The 16110-nt window shown below is 43.0% G+C and overlaps 2 protein-coding genes across 2 annotated transcripts in view; one reads left to right on the top strand and one right to left on the bottom strand.

Annotated features, from left to right (window-relative positions):
• The window catches only part of LOC140360027 (tensin-1-like), a 204157-nt gene that overhangs the window by 159285 nt on the left and 28762 nt on the right, over positions 1 to 16110 (bottom strand). Inside the window, exon 2 of the mRNA XM_072445325.1 lies at positions 5757 to 5871. Within this exon, the coding sequence (XP_072301426.1) occupies positions 5757 to 5871 (115 nt within the window). The remainder of the gene's footprint in view (positions 1 to 5756; positions 5872 to 16110) is intronic.
• Positions 1323 to 2979, top strand: LOC140360030 (tripartite motif-containing protein 16-like). Its single transcript, XM_072445329.1, has one exon. The coding sequence runs from the start codon at positions 1467 to 1469 to the stop codon at positions 2892 to 2894; it is 1428 nt and encodes a 475-aa protein (XP_072301430.1). The 5' UTR covers positions 1323 to 1466; the 3' UTR covers positions 2895 to 2979.

Here is a 16110-nt window from a genome sequence, read left to right as displayed (position 1 = left end):
TCAACAATACAAACTATGACTGTTCAAACTATGACTGTTCAAACTAAACTCATATATTCTCTACATATTTTACATCAGACACTGTTTTTAACTCACTTCATTTGAACTTTCTTTCAGTTCAAATGTTCTTCCTGGTGTAATGTAACTGTATTTAACTCTTTGTCAGATGTAAAAAGTCATGTTCTTATTTCATCTAAAACTGCACCAATGATATTATTTGTCTTCTGTTTGTTTCTCTGTAGATTTTCACTGTGTTTTGTGTTGACTTTGAATCCTAATTGTAAAAGTGTCTCAGAGTCACAGAATGAGTAACACTGGTTCTACAATGGTGAAGGCAAACAGCATCATCTTTACTCTGGAACTTTCAAATCAACAATAAAGTCATCAATCCATCTGTTTTTATGTGGACTCTCAAAACCTACTGTTGAATCTAAAGGTAGTAGACAAAAACATAAAAAAGCCTCAAACCGATCCAAGTCAGAAAGTTCTGGCAGTGAGAGGCAAGAGGAACACTTCTAGTTTAGTCTAATTACTAACTTATATATCACAGGGTTAATTGGAAGATTATAGAGTTAAGAACATCTTTGTAGTGTTACACTACAATCCCCTTTTGGTTTAATGGTTTCTGTTGATCTCCTGTCCACACTCATCCAGTAGGTGGCGGCAAATGCACCTCTGCAGTTGGCTGCCAACCGCCATTAAAAGTAACACAACAACAACAACAACAACCTTTTACGTGAATGATTCTCACAACAAATAAAAGACCATTTATTAAAAATAGTAATAATAAATAAATAATCAAGTAATATTTTATATTACGTAAATTTGCTTTAAATTGTGTTTACTTTAAAGTGCTTCCGTGTGAGCAATGTGTTCTTTAATTATGTATATTTGCTTTGAAGTGAGTTTACATTGTGTGTTCTTCTGGACCTGTCAGTGAAGGTTTCTCCTGGTTAAGGTCTGCGGGGTAGTGGACTCTGGATTGAGGTCTGCAGCCAGACACTTGAGTTTGTTGGACCGTTACCAGATGAAACTAAGTCTGTGTGACATTTATTGGTTTTCACTTTGGATATTTCTTTCAAAAACAACTTCTAAATGATACAAACATTTTGGCAGAAAATCTGTGTGTCTTTAAAGTGTTGCTGCTCGGTGCTTCCTGCTTCCTCCTCAGATCTACACAGAGCTGCGGGTGTGGCCTGGCTCCTCCCACTGCTCTCACTCTTCAGTTCCTTTTTTGTCAACGTCTTATCTCTGAGTCGCTCTGATCCAGGAGAGATGGTGCAGAAATCACACTTTGTCCCGTGTCTTTGGATCTATTGAAGGATCTGGTGACTATTCCCTGTGGACACAGCTACTGCAGGAACTGTGTCCAACACCACTGGGACCAAGAGGACGAGGAGCAGCTCTACAGCTGTCCTGAGTGTCGCCAGAGATTCAGCCTCAGGCCTGTCCTCATCAAAAGCATCATGTTAGCAGCTTTAATAGAACAGCTGAAGAAGTCTGGGCTCACAGCGCCCCCTGCTGACCGCTGCTATGCCGGACCTCAGGATGTGTCCTGTGATGTGTGCACTGGGAGGAAGATGAAAGCTGTCCAGTCCTGTCTGCAGTGTTTGGCTTCATACTGTGAGAGCCACCTCCAGCCTCATTATGATGCTGCAGCGTTACAGAAACACCAGCTGGTGGCGCCGTCCCACAAGCTCCAGGAAAACATCTGCTCCCAACACCAAAAACTGATGGAAATCTTTTGCCGCACCGACCAGCAGAACATCTGCTCTCTCTGTTTGGACCAGCACAAGGGCCACTACATAGTGTCCTCTGCCTCAGAGAGGGCCCAGAGGCAGGCAGAGCTGCCGGCCAGGAGGGCCCTGCTGCTCCAGAGCCTCCAGGACAAAGACACAGACCTGAAGAGGCTCAAACAGGAGGAGGCCCAGGACATCAGCAGCTCTGCCCAGACAGCAGTGCAGCGCAGCAGGGACAGCTTCAGAGACATGGTCCTTCTCCTGGAGAAAAGAGGCTCTGAAGTGGAGCAGCAGATCCTCTCCCAGGAGCAGACCCAACTGAGCCGAGTCCAAGAGCTCCAGGACCAACTGCAGCAGGACGTGACTGAGCTGAAGAGGAGCATCTCTGAGCTGGAAACACTGTCCCTCACTCCGGATCATAACCAGTTTCTACAGCTCTACGCTTCACTGTCCACAGACACACAGAGCACAGAGCCAGCCAGGATTCAGACAGGGCCCCGGAGCTACTTTGAGGACGTGACCAGAGCTGTGTCAGCGCTCAGGGACAAACTCCAGCTCACTCTGAGTCCAGTCCAGGTTTTACTGTCACCAGCTGAACCCAGCTCCAGAGAGGACTTCTTACAATATTATACAGAAATCACTCTGGACCCAAACACAGCTCACACCAAACTGTCTCTGTCTGATGGAAACAGAAGAGTAACACGTATGACTGAAGACCAGAGTTATCCTGATCATTCAGACAGATTCAGTCACTGGGGTCAGGTCCTGAGCAGAGAGAGTCTGACGGGCCGATGTTACTGGGAGGTGGAGTGGAGCGGGACGTGGGTTTATATAGCAGTTTCATACAGAGATATTCAGAGAAAAGGTGGCTCTACTGAATGTGTATTTGGATACAATGATAAATCCTGGGCCTTATTCTGTAACAAATCCGATCCTTCATTTCGGTTTAACTCAGTCGAGTCCCAGATCTCAGGTCCGGTCTCGTACAGAATCGGGGTTTACCTGGACCACAGTGCAGGGGTTTTGGCCTTTTACAGCGTCTCTGAAAGTACCACGAGCCTCCTCCACAGAGTCCAGACCACTTTCACTCACTCTCTTTACGCTGGAGTCTGGTTTAATACTGGATCCACTGCACATTTCCCTAAACTCAAATAAAACAACTTTTGTTCTCCACAGTTCAGGATCTAATTTGTGCCTTTTATTTTTCACTAATAAAAGTTTGAAAAGACTTTTTGTGGTAGTTCTTTTTTTTTTTTTTTTTATCAATGCTAACAAACTAATATTATAATCAAAACTAGATACTAATTTGAACAATATTGGGGGGGAAAATATCAAGAAAAATTAGAAAAATATGGTGATCATTTATGTACTTATTAATATCATGTAAATACTAGTATTTACATGATATTAATATGTAAGCATACAATAGTGTGTAGAACCAAATCATGAGAAAAAATGATTTATTAAACACAATATTGAGTTAGAATGTGGTTCAGACGAGCTTTTGTATAACTCGCTCAAAATACAAACTATGACTGTTCAAACTATGACTGTTCAAACTATTTCTGTTCAAACTATGATGGTTCAAACTAGTACTGCTGCTGGATTATAGTGCTGTATATATTTAAATTTTAAGGGCCAATACATTCACATTCCATGGGTTGATTGATGCACGACACCGCCGATCTCATTCACATAAAGTCAAACAGCACTGCTACGATAGTGCCATCTATTGGGCCGGTTCGTCCGTTTCCTTTCGACAGCCTTGGCAACAAAAAGCAGCTAAGCATTACCATGGGATATGTCAATCTAATGCTTATTTGATGGCCGTTGTGTAGTTGATTTTCCATCTTTAAAGGTTGAATGGACGATTTTTTTGGCCCCAAACTGAGTCTTATTTCCTCGTGGCGTGAACTGTCGATTAGTCCTGCCACGTATCAATCATAAAACGCACCTACCGCTCACCTGCAGCCGCGTGTGGCTCGTCCCCATGAGCAGCACGTTTCCGCGTGTCTAAGCGCATTGATCTATCATAATATAGTTCCCTCAGTGTACAGGACAAAATGAAGACGGAGAAAGACAGTTCGAGCTGACTCAGAAGAAGACGGAAATCTACGGGAGACGAGAGATGCGATGCGATCCGTCGCGCTAATAAACAAACGCACGTGCGTGTTGTATCAGTCCGCACGGGGGAGTGGCATGTGCAAGGGGGAGTGGCATGTGCACAGGGGAGTGGCATGTGCAAGGGGGAGTGGCATGTGCACGGGGGAGTGGCATATAATATATAATATGGCATGATGCAGGAGGTGGGGGACAGAAGGGTCCTGGCTAGATTCACATCTATGCTTGACCATGAGTGTCACCCCCTGCAGGACACTCTGTCCCCTGCAGGACACTCTGTCCACTCTGGAGAGCAGCTTCAGTGAGAGACTGATCCACCTTCGCTGTGTGAAAGAAAGGTTTCGCAGGTCTTTGTTCTGCTGCTGTCAGACTTTATAACAAACACTGCTAGCCCTGAACATGTGCAATACTGATGTAACCATGTGCAATACTGATGTAACCATGTGCAATACCTGTAAATAAGAGTGTTCTATTTTGTTTTTATACTGTTTACTTACCTGCTAATAGTATTACCTATTACCTAGTCTTGTGCCAGCTATTTTTACTTTATTTTATTCTATATCGTTATTTTATTTTTATTATCTTTATCTTTTTATTTTTTATTTATCTATCTTATTTTATTTCCCAAGAGTTCTATTAAGAGTGTGTTTTTTAAACTTCCTATAATCTGTCCTTTCCTCCTGTTTCTTTTGCGTTGTAAAAACGACATTTCCCCTTGTGTGGATATTAATGGATTATCTTATCTTATCTTATCTTATGTGCACTTCTGCCTGAGTTCTCAAATCGCCGAAAAATCGTCCATTGCGCCTTTAATATTCATACGCGTGTCATTTTTGGCACATGCTCAACTTCAGAACAGCTTTCTTCAGGACCACCAGAGCTCGGCCAATCAGAGCGCCGCTTACGGTAAGATAGAAGATATTATTTGGATGATTTGATTTTGAGAGACTAAAAGGGGCCGTGGTGTGGGGCCGGCATAACGTCTCAAATGTGATCGGGCCAAATATCTGATCAAAGAGTACAAGCTCGCAGTATTTCACTACAGAAAAGTACATACGTGTACATAAAGTGTATATGTGGACAAAATAGCAACAAAAAGGGTAGAATAAGATCACACTTCACTCGTGCATCCTTATCTGTGTAAAATAACCGGCTCACAGTGGCAGTAAGAACGTTTAAATTGGTGCAAATTGGCGTTTTTGACACCATTAACAATTACAGACCCATAGTCACATATTAAAGTTTTTTGTATTTTTGACTAATTTATATTTTTGTGTTCTAATGTTTTGCCTAATTGTATAACTATTTCTGAATCATTTTAATATCCCCCCAAAAGCAAAACATAATGAAATGGTGACACTTCAGTAACAAATATTTTATCTTCAAATTAAAATCAATATTAATACTAACGAGCCCCCGTGCCATGAACGCAACTCAGACGTGTTGCCCATTGGTTCAAACTGTTGAATATAATTAACACAACAGCTAAAAACTAACAAGGCGAAGCCAAAACTGAAGCTAAATAATCAAATAAACAAAATAAATACAGTAAATACAATAAATACAATAAATACAATAAATACAATAAATACAATAAACAAATAAAATAAATAAAATAAATAAAATAAATAAAATAAATAAAATAAATAAAATAAATAAAATAAATAAAATAAATAAAATAATCATATTTCAACCTTTTGTTTGGTTGATAGTTTTTTTTAAAAGTCATAAAGTACAATAGCACGTTTGACCTCCGCTTCACTGTGACATCCGGTTTTCCCTAAAGTCTTCCATCCAAGCACTAACCAGGCCCCACTCTGCTTAGCTTCAGAGATGGCGCTGTGGTGCGCGGACACTCTGTATAAACCGTATGTGAGGCGTGTTGCGTTCACTGACCTCTGCAGACGAGGCCGTCCTGGAGGATGCTCTGGTTGCACACGCTGCACAGTTTGGACTTCTTGAAACTCTTCTGTCTGAATGTGTGTGAATGCAGCACCTCCAGCTCCTCGGGCTAAACACGCAAACGCAGAAAACACATTAGAAGAGCCATCTGCTGGATTTACAGGAGAAATACACCTTTCAAGGGCAAAACGGGTCAAATGCGAACGGTCTGTTATCGTGTCATGGTCTGTTATTTCAGATTTTTGAGAGATATGGAAGACGTTAGCTGTTAGCATGTTTGGATGTGTGCAGTTTGAATATTGAAAGACAAGACAGAATGATTCTACAAGTCACATTTTCAAATCTAGATTCAGTTCACAGCTCACATGGTAACACATCTAGACAAAAACAAGAATCCCATGTAGTGACAAAAAGGCCAGAGCAGACTCCGTTAGCATGCTAGCAGAACACTAGCTTTACTTCCTGGATAGCTAACCTGTCCCAAAGCCCAAACCTTAACCAAATGAACTGATCCTAAACCTTATTCTAATCCTTATAACAATAAAGTAAAAACTAACATTTGCTAGCATAGGCTTAAAGCGCCCCCTACAGGTCGGATGACTCAGCGAACTAAAATGCAGTAAAGATAAATATATTTTGAATTTTCCAACACTGGGCTAAAAACTCATCTAATGTCACTTTATTTAATTTGACAAATACAAATATATGAGAGCGACTTTATTTTGTTGAATTGATGTTTAGAGCTTCAAAAAAAGTTGTTTCTTTGTGTAAATTCCGCATATACTTTGACTGGAACGAGGTGTGATCTTGGTGTGATGTCACTTCCTGTCATTTTCTACAGATTTTTCAATGTTTCCTCCACAAATGCCTGCTCGACTGGTGTAAAACGATCATTTAAATGTATGACAGAGACAAATAAACCAGATTAAGTCAGATTTTGAAAATGGTTCAAACCTGACATAGATCTATTAACTTGCATAACAATTACATTTAGTGCCTGAGGCTAATATTGTACAAACGATACAGCAAATACCGGTAGAGCAGAGACTGAATGAGTCTGTTTGCTTCTTAGTAACTTTTAAAGGACGCATGAAAAAAACATTGCTTAAGACCCAAAAAACTTTTTCAGTTGTCCATGTAGTTGAATTAATAAGTCGAAATAAGCCCTTAAGCCCACAGCTGCTTATTTGGACGACCCAAAACTGCCATATGTACTTTACAGTTAACTTCGTAACTTTATAACTTTATAGTTCTCATGTAACAGTGGTATTTACTCACCGATGGCATAACTTATGTAAGTCCAACCATGTGTTAGCGTCAGGACGTAGCCGTTAGCCTGAGCTGCAGGTGCCATGTGCTAACCATTAGCATGCTCTGGCCGTGTGGACATATGGCGGCCATATTGTAGAGGAATTCAATATGTGAAATCCATGCAATCTGCAGCTCAAGGGCAAGTACAGACCATATGAAGAGAAAAGCCCCAAGAGCCCTTACTGCAAGTGTACTTACTGCTAGTGTACTTACTGCAAGTGTACTTACTGCAAGTGTACTTACTGCAAGTGTACTTACTGCAAGTGTACTTACTGCAAGTGTACTTGCTGCAAGAGCCCTTACTGCAAGTGTACTTACTGCAAGTGTACTTACTGCAAGAGCCCTTACTGCAAGTGTACTTACTGCAAGAGTACTTGCTGCAATAGTACTTACTTCAAGAGTACTTACTGCAAGAGCCCTTACTGCAAGTGTACTTACTGCAAGAGTAATTACTGCAATAGTACTTACTTCAAGAGTACTTACTGCAAAAGCCCTTACTGCAAGTGTACTTACTGCAAAAATAATTACTGCAAGAGTACTTACTGCAAGAGTACTTACTGCAAGAGTACTTACTGCAAGAGCCCTTACTGCAAGTGTACTTACTGCAAGAGTAATTACTGCAATAGTACTTACTTCAAGAGTACTTACTGCAAGAGTAATCACTGCAATAGTACTTACTTCAAGAGAACTTACTGCAAGAGCCCTTACTGCAAGTGTACTTACTGCAAGAGCCCTTACTGCAAGTGTACTTACTGCAAAAATAATTACTGCAAGAGTAATTTCTGCAAGAGTACTTACTGCAAGAGCCCTTACTGCAAGAGTACTTACTGCAAGAGTACTTACAGCACGAGTACTTACTGCAAAAGTACTTTCTGCACGAGTACTTACTGCAAGAGTACTTACTGCAAGAGTAATTACTGCAATAGTACTTACTTCAAGAGTACTTACTGCAAGAGCCCTTACTGCAAGTGTACTTACTGCAGGAGTACTTACTGCAAGAGTACTTGCTGCAAAAGTACTTACTGCAAGAGTACTTTCTGCACGAGTACTTACTGCAAGAGTACTTACTACAAGAGTACTTACTACAAGAGTACTTACTGCAAGAGTACTTGCTGCAAAAGTACTTACTGCAAGAGTACTTGCTGCAAAAGTACTTACTGCAAGAGTACTTTGAAATGAAACATCAATATGTTAGTACTTTTACTTTTGCAAGCTACTACACTTAGATGTATTTCTTTAATTTGTTTGAATCCGAGGTGTCCAAACTCTTTTTTGAGTGAGGGCCACATATGGAAGAGGGCCATAGTCTGGTGGTCGTCCATCATGTTGGACCAAACCACCTTTATTCAGACTTTGGAACCAGAGATAGACCGATCCGTTGGCCGATATTAGGTACGTAACAGGAATATTGGTTGATCTTCCATGGTTTCTCTGGATTCCAAACAGTCAATCTGAGCACTGGCCCTGTAAAAACTCATATCGGTCAATGTCTACATGGAACCAAAATATGAGGTTATGATGGTGGAGGTTTATACATTTCCATTAAAAAGATCATTTGGGCCAATTCATGAGCCACATTTGACCCCTGGGCCATAGTTTGTATTAGTATTGTATTAAGTGTCTTGTTCATGGACACGTAGTAAGAGGAAAAGAAATGAACTGTTTACCCCCTGGTTTTAAGAATATCGATCGACAACCGGCCTCAGGTTTAATTATGTATTACTTCAAAACAAAAGCTCACCAGGACGACCAGAAAGCAACACAAGAAAATCTGACCTGCAGAATCTGACCGTTGTAAAGAGGTCAATCACATCATGGACCAGGAAAACACAAGGAAAGCAGGAACAGAAGCACACAAGGACAACGAAGCCATCGAAATCAGGAAGCGAAACGCAGACCGTCAACAGAGACGAGGGGGCCTTTACCTTGGCTCATACTCAGGCTTTTTTCACATGTTTTATTAAAATAAGTCAGACATTTAACTCTGGGTTGCTCTGAGCTCTTGGTTGGTTTGCTCTGGTTAAAACGTTTGGTGGAGGGAACTCATCATAGTCACAGGCCTAAAGCTGGACAAGAATGAGGAAGTGTTAGTGTTCCAAAGCTGGAAAGGTCATTTCAAGGTCTTTTGTGGGTCTGTTGTGTGGGTCTGTTGTGGCTCTGTTTTGGCTCTGTTGTGTGGCTCTGTTGTGGCTCTGTTGTGGCTCTGTTGTGGCTCTGTTGTGGCTCTGTTGTGGCTCTGTTGTGGCTCTGTTGTGGCTCTGTTGTCGTGTTGGAGCGCCACATGGAAACGCTGCTGCAGACGCTTCATTCTCCGAGTCTCGCTCACTCTTTTAACCTGATTAGTGTAATGCGGTTAGTGCAGGAGCATGAGGCGTTCTCCGCTGAGTATTCTGCCTTTTTCCTGCACCAAAGACAAACCGGGGCAGCTGAGAGGACCCACCTCCAGCTGAGAGGACCCACCTCCAGCTGAGAGGACCCACCTCCAGCTGAGAGGACCCACCTCCAGCTGAGAGGACCCACCTCCAGCTGAGAGGACCCACCTCCCTCTCGCACTCAGGGTTAGCGTTTGATTCAGTGTTTTGTCATTAAAGTTTTTATAACACTCTTTGCAACATACCAAATTGACTTTTTGTTTTGATTCATGTATTTATTTTTTATAACTGTGTTATTTATTTTGTTTAAATCTTTTTAATATATTTTAATACATTTGTTTTGTATTTTTTATATTTTCTTATATATATTTTTTATACTTAAATTTAGAAAAAAAACCTTTATTATTATTATTAGCACAACAACAACACATATAATAATAAAAACGATGATGATGATAATAATAATAATAATAATAATAATAATAATAATAGATCAAATCAAATTCAAAAACTATTTTCTGGGCTGAAGGTTTAATTGGACAAATGAAGGCAGCAGTAAAGTGAAATGAGGAGAGCGAGAGGGTTGAGACATTCGGCAAACGGACCATCTCTGTGTCGTCATGTTGCACATTGGCGTCTCATGTTTTAAAACTTAAAATACCTTAAAAACTACGCAAACTGCTTTCTCTCGCTCAGGCGTTTCCCACGTCAAGAACTGACTCAGAGCTCCCTCTGCTGGCAGCAGAAGGACTTGGATTATTCATTTTTCATTTCAGGTGTTTTATTGCTCAAAACACAGGCCTCCTCATTGTTGACAGACGTTATACCTCTTCCAGAACAAAGACTCTTTAAGTTTGCGGCGGTTAAGTCGAGGGTCCAATTACTTCCCCCTCCGGATGTCTGCCCAAACTCTTGAGCCTTTGTGAAGCGGCTCGCGGGACTCTCGGCTCCTTTAAACCCGCTCGTTTCACCTACACAACGCTGACCCGGCGCTGTTTTTGTGGAAGCGTCATTGTCTCCGCTCATTAGCATTAGCCTAGCGCTCTCCGGTTTGTTTACCGTCGCGGGGGGAACGGGATGGGAGCTGCTGTGGGACAAAATGACAGGCGCAGAAAATGGTCCAATCAGAGCGGGGATTTGAAGGAGATTTGGAGGAATGTGCAGAACAAAGAGCAAACCCAGAAGCAAGAAGTGAATGTAGTTATTACTGAAGCTTCATCTAATGCCTCAGAGAGAACGTTTGGACTTTAAAGGAGGTGGAAAAGTCAGCCGCATAATTCTGTGGAAATTGAGAGTAAAAAAGCAGACTTCAGAACATTCTCAGACGTTTTATGCCACTGTGGAATATTATAGCTCAAAAAACGACATTTCCATGGAAACAAGCAGGAAGTGACCCTCCTCCAGGTCTCCACAGTTTCAGGGACAGTGCGTATCAATAAACATTTATGTGAATAAGCCACGTACTGTGCCTTTAAACTTTAGCCTCGACATGTCATGTTTTAACCAAAGTGTTCAGTCGTTTACTCCGACTCAGTGTTTCTCAAAAATGTGACGCTTTTTGAATGTTTTTTTCAGACAAAAGCAGGAAATGTTAAAACTCTCAAATATAGAAGATATAATCATAGAATTTGACCAAATCTTTGATGTTTGACCACTTAAAATAAGTGGTCAAACATTGACTATCTGGGACCACTTGGGACCATATGAGACCACTTGGGACCATCTGAGACTACCTAGGACCTCTTGGGACCACCTGGGACTATCTGGACCACATGGGAATATCTGGGACCATCTGAGACCACAGTGTGATGTTTCCAGTGTACATTTTGCCAACATATTATTGTTAAGGGCAAAAAAACAACTCTATTTTAATTTTATTTATTTGCATATGTTTCTACCTCAAACAAGAGTCTCCTCTCCACGGATCTGGTCTGTAACTTGGCCTGATGAAGCGACACAATGACATCCCCACGGAAACGTTACAAAGCCTGAATAATGCATCACTGCCTCGTCGTTACAAAAGCAGCGTTTGTTTCTAAATGCAAAGAACTTTAGACAAAAAGAGTCAAAGTTCTGGTGAATATTTCAGCGTCGGTTCGTCGTGAGTTTATGGAAATCCGTCCCTTGTTTGCATGCGGCCCACTCTCCGCTCGGCGACGGCCCACCCTCCAATCGGCCCACCCTCCGCTCGGCAATGGCCCACCCTCCGTTCGGCCCACCCTCCGCTCGGCAATGGCCCACCCTCCGCTCGGCGACGGGACACAAAGCACCGGGGCAGGGGGCGAGGCACGACGACACGACCCCCCTGAGTCTGGACCACCGGCTCATCAGCAGAAACACCAAACCAAACGCCAGAATTCACCAAAATACACAATATTTTAATATTAAGTTGCAGTTTCTGAAGGACGTTTGAAAAATACGAGTTTAAAATGAGGAAGTGGAGCTGAGTCCCTCTGTGATGTCATCAGTGTGCGACACAGAAACCGGTTAAACCATGGTTGGACTAAATAAAGGTGTTTTATGGTATTATTGAGTCAGATCAGAACTGTTTGTGCCATTTATGTGGAGTTTGGCATTTGTTTACAGTCTGGTTGCTGTGGTAACAGCTGTGGAACCACCTATGTCATATTTGTGCTCACGTCCAACCAGGAAGTAGAATTATAAACTTGACAAAAATGGTCAGACAAACTGGGAGACAAACTGGCAAAATATTTAGAAAAATCGGAAATAAAATTGCGTTTTCGGGAAATGTGACGTTTAACCTGACGTTCCTTGTGGTTCACTTCTGCAATATTATAAAGGATGTTTTTGGAGGATTTTAATGACTAATAAGAATAGAAACAACTGCGTACGACTGTCCAAAGTATCACGAATCAGACACTAATCAATAATAAGGCGAGTGTGGAAATCGATTCTATTTTGAGCGACAAAAAGAAACAGTGAGAGGTTAAAACTTCAGTTCAGGACATCAGAACTAGCTTGAGACCTCTGCTTTAACGTCTCTTGAACTGTTCATGAAGCGCAGGATGTTCTCCACCTGCAGCTGCTTTAACGTCTCTTGAACTGTTCATGAAGCGCAGGATGTTCTCCACCTGCAGCTGCTTTAACGTCTCTTGAACTGTTCATAAAGCGCAGGATGTTCTCCACCTGCAGCTGCTTTAACGTCTCTTGAACTGTTCATGAAGCGCAGGATGTTCTCTACCTGCAGCTACTTTAACGTCTCTTGAATTGTTCATGAAGCGCAGGATGTTCTCCACCTAAAGCTGCTTTAACGTCTCTTGAACTGTTCATGAAGCGCAGGATGTTTTCCTCCTGCAGCTGCTTTAACGTCTCTTGAACTGTTCATAAAGCGCAGCATGTTCTCCACCTGCAGCTGCTTTAACGTCTCTTGAACAGTTCATAAAGCGCAGGATGTTCTCCACCTGCATCTGCTTTAACGTCTCTTGAACTGTTCATGAAGCGCAGGATGTTCTCTACCTGCAGCTGCTTTAACGTCTCTTGAACAGTTCATGAAGCGCAGGATGTTTTCCACCTGCAGCTGCTTTAACGTCTCTTGAACTGTTCATAAAGCGCAGGTTGTTCTCCACCTGCAGCTGCTTTAACGTCTCTTGAACAGTTCATGAAGCGCAGGATGTTTTCCACCTGCAGCTGCTTTAACGTCTCTTGAACTGTTCATAAAGCGCAGGATGTTCTCCACCTGCAGCTGCTTTAACGTCTCTTGAACTGTTCATAAAGCACAGGATGTTCTCCACCTGCAGCTGCTTTAACGTCTCTTGAACAGTTCATGAAGCGCAGGATGTTTTCCACCTGCAGCCGCTTTAACGTCTCTTGAACTGTTCATGAAGCGCAGGATGTTCTCCACCTGCAGCTGCTTTAACGTCTCTTGAACTGTTCATGAAGCGCAGGATGTTCTCCACCTGCAGCCGCTTTAACGTCTCTTGAACAGTTCATGAAGCGCAAGATGTTTTCCACCTGCAGCCGCTTTAACGTCTCTTGAACTGTTCATGAAGCGCAGGATGTTCTCTACCTGCAGCTGCTTTAACGTCTCTTGAACTGTTCATGAAGCGCAGGATGTTCTCTACCTGCAGCTGCTTTAACGTCTCTTGAACTGTTCATGAAGCGCAGGATGTTCTCCACCTCTAGCCGCTTTAACGTCTCTTGAACAGTTCATAAAGCGCAGGATGTTCTCCACCTGCAGCTGCTTTAACGTCTCTTGAACTGTTCATGAAGCGCAGGATGTTCTCTACCTGCAGCTACTTTAACGTCTCTTGAATTGTTCATGAAGCGCAGGATGTTCTCCACCTAAAGCTGCTTTAACGTCTCTTGAACTGTTCATGAAGCGCAGGATGTTTTCCTCCTGCAGCTGCTTTAACGTCTCTTGAACTGTTCATAAAGCGCAGCATGTTCTCCACCTGCAGCTGCTTTAACGTCTCTTGAACAGTTCATAAAGCGCAGGATGTTCTCCACCTGCATCTGCTTTAACGTCTCTTGAACTGTTCATGAAGCGCAGGATGTTCTCTACCTGCAGCTGCTTTAACGTCTCTTGAACAGTTCATGAAGCGCAGGATGTTTTCCACCTGCAGCTGCTTTAACGTCTCTTGAACAGTTCATGAAGCGCAGGATGTTCTCCACCTGCAGCTGCTTTAACGTCTCTTGAACTGTTCATAAAGCGCAGGTTGTTCTCCACCTGCAGCTGCTTTAACGTCTCTTGAACAGTTCATGAAGCGCAGGATGTTTTCCACCTGCAGCTGCTTTAACGTCTCTTGAACTGTTCATAAAGCGCAGGATGTTCTCCACCTGCAGCTGCTTTAACGTCTCTTGAACTGTTCATAAAGCGCAGCATGTTCTCCACCTGCAGCTGCTTTAACGTCTCTTGAACAGTTCATAAAGCGCAGGATGTTCTCCACCTGCATCTGCTTTAACGTCTCTTGAACTGTTCATGAAGCGCAGGATGTTCTCTACCTGCAGCTGCTTTAACGTCTGTTGAACAGTTCAGGAAGCGCAGGATGTTTTCCACCTGCAGCTGCTTTAACGTCTCTTGAACTGTTCATAAAGCGCAGGTTGTTCTCCACCTGCAGCTGCTTTAACGTCTCTTGAACAGTTCATGAAGCGCAGGATGTTTTCCACCTGCAGCTGCTTTAACGTCTCTTGAACTGTTCATAAAGCGCAGGATGTTCTCCACCTGCAGCTGCTTTAACGTCTCTTGAACAGTTCATAAAGCGCAGGATGTTCTCCACCTGCAGCTGCTTTAACGTCTCTTGAACAGTTCATGAAGCGCAGGATGTTTTCCACCTGCAGCCGCTTTAACGTCTCTTGAACTGTTCATGAAGCGCAGGATGTTCTCCACCTGCAGCTGCTTTAACGTCTCTTGAACTGTTCATGAAGCGCAGGATGTTCTCCACCTGCAGCCGCTTTAACGTCTCTTGAACAGTTCATAAAGCGCAGGATGTTCTCCACCTGCAGCTGCTTTAACGTCTCTTGAACTGTTCATGAAGCGCAGGATGTTTTCCACCTGCAGCCGCTTTAACGTCTCTTGAACTGTTCATGAAGCGCAGGATGTTCTCCACCTGCAGCTGCTTTAACGTCTCTTGAACAGTTCATAAAGCGCAGGATGTTCTCCACCTGCAGCTGCTTTAACGTCTCTTGAACAGTTCATGAAGCGCAGGATGTTTTCCACCTGCAGCCGCTTTAACGTCTCTTGAACTGTTCATGAAGCGCAGGATGTTCTCTACCTGCAGCTGCTTTAACGTCTCTTGAACTGTTCATGAAGCGCAGGATGTTCTCCACCTGCAGCCGCTTTAACGTCTCTTGAACAGTTCATAAAGCGCAGGATGTTCTCCACCTGCAGCTGCTTTAACGTCTCTTGAACTGTTCATGAAGCGCAGGATGTTCTTCACCTGCAGCCGCTTTAACGTCTCTTGAACTGTTCATGAAGCGCAGGATGTTCTCCACCTGCAGCCGCTTTAACGTCTCTTGAACTGTTCATGAAGCGCAGGATGTTCTCCACCTGCAGCCGCTTTAACGTCTCTTGAACTGTTCATAAAGCGCAGGATGTTCTCCACCTGCAGCTGCTTTAACGTCTCTTGAACTGTTCATGAAGCGCAGGATGTTCTCCACCTCTAGCCGCTTTAACGTCTCTTGAACAGTTCATAAAGCGCAGGATGTTCTCCACCTGCAGCTGCTTTAACGTCTCTTGAACTGTTCATGAAGCGCAGGATGTTCTCTACCTGCAGCTACTTTAACGTCTCTTGAATTGTTCATGAAGCGCAGGATGTTCTCCACCTAAAGCTGCTTTAACGTCTCTTGAACTGTTCATGAAGCGCAGGATGTTCTCTACCTGCAGCTGCTTTAACGTCTCTTGAACTGTTCATGAAGCGCAGGATGTTCTCCACCTGCAGCCGCTTTAACGTCTCTTGAACAGTTCATAAAGCGCAGGATGTTCTCCACCTGCAGCTGCTTTAACGTCTCTTGAACTGTTCATGAAGCGCAGGATGTTCTTCACCTGCAGCCGCTTTAACGTCTCTTGAACTGTTCATGAAGCGCAGGATGTTCTCCACCTGCAGCCGCTTTAACGTCTCTTGAACTGTTCATGAAGCGCAGGATGTTCTCCACCTGCAGCCGCTTTAACGTCTCTTGAACTGTTCATAAAGCGCAGGATGTTCTCC

The sequence above is a fragment of the Eucyclogobius newberryi genome, unplaced genomic scaffold (assembly GCF_026437365.1).
Source record: "Eucyclogobius newberryi isolate DKJ021-1_F unplaced genomic scaffold, fEucNew1.0.hap1 SCAF_14, whole genome shotgun sequence".
Lineage (NCBI taxonomy): Eukaryota > Metazoa > Chordata > Actinopteri > Gobiiformes > Gobiidae > Eucyclogobius > Eucyclogobius newberryi.
This window is presented reverse-complemented; position numbering and strand designations above follow the sequence as displayed.

Excerpts from the sequence above, each read along its gene's own strand:
- LOC140360030 (XM_072445329.1), top strand. The coding sequence starts at position 1,467 with ATGTTAGCAGCTTTAATAGAACAGCTGAAGAAGTCTGGGCTCACAGCG.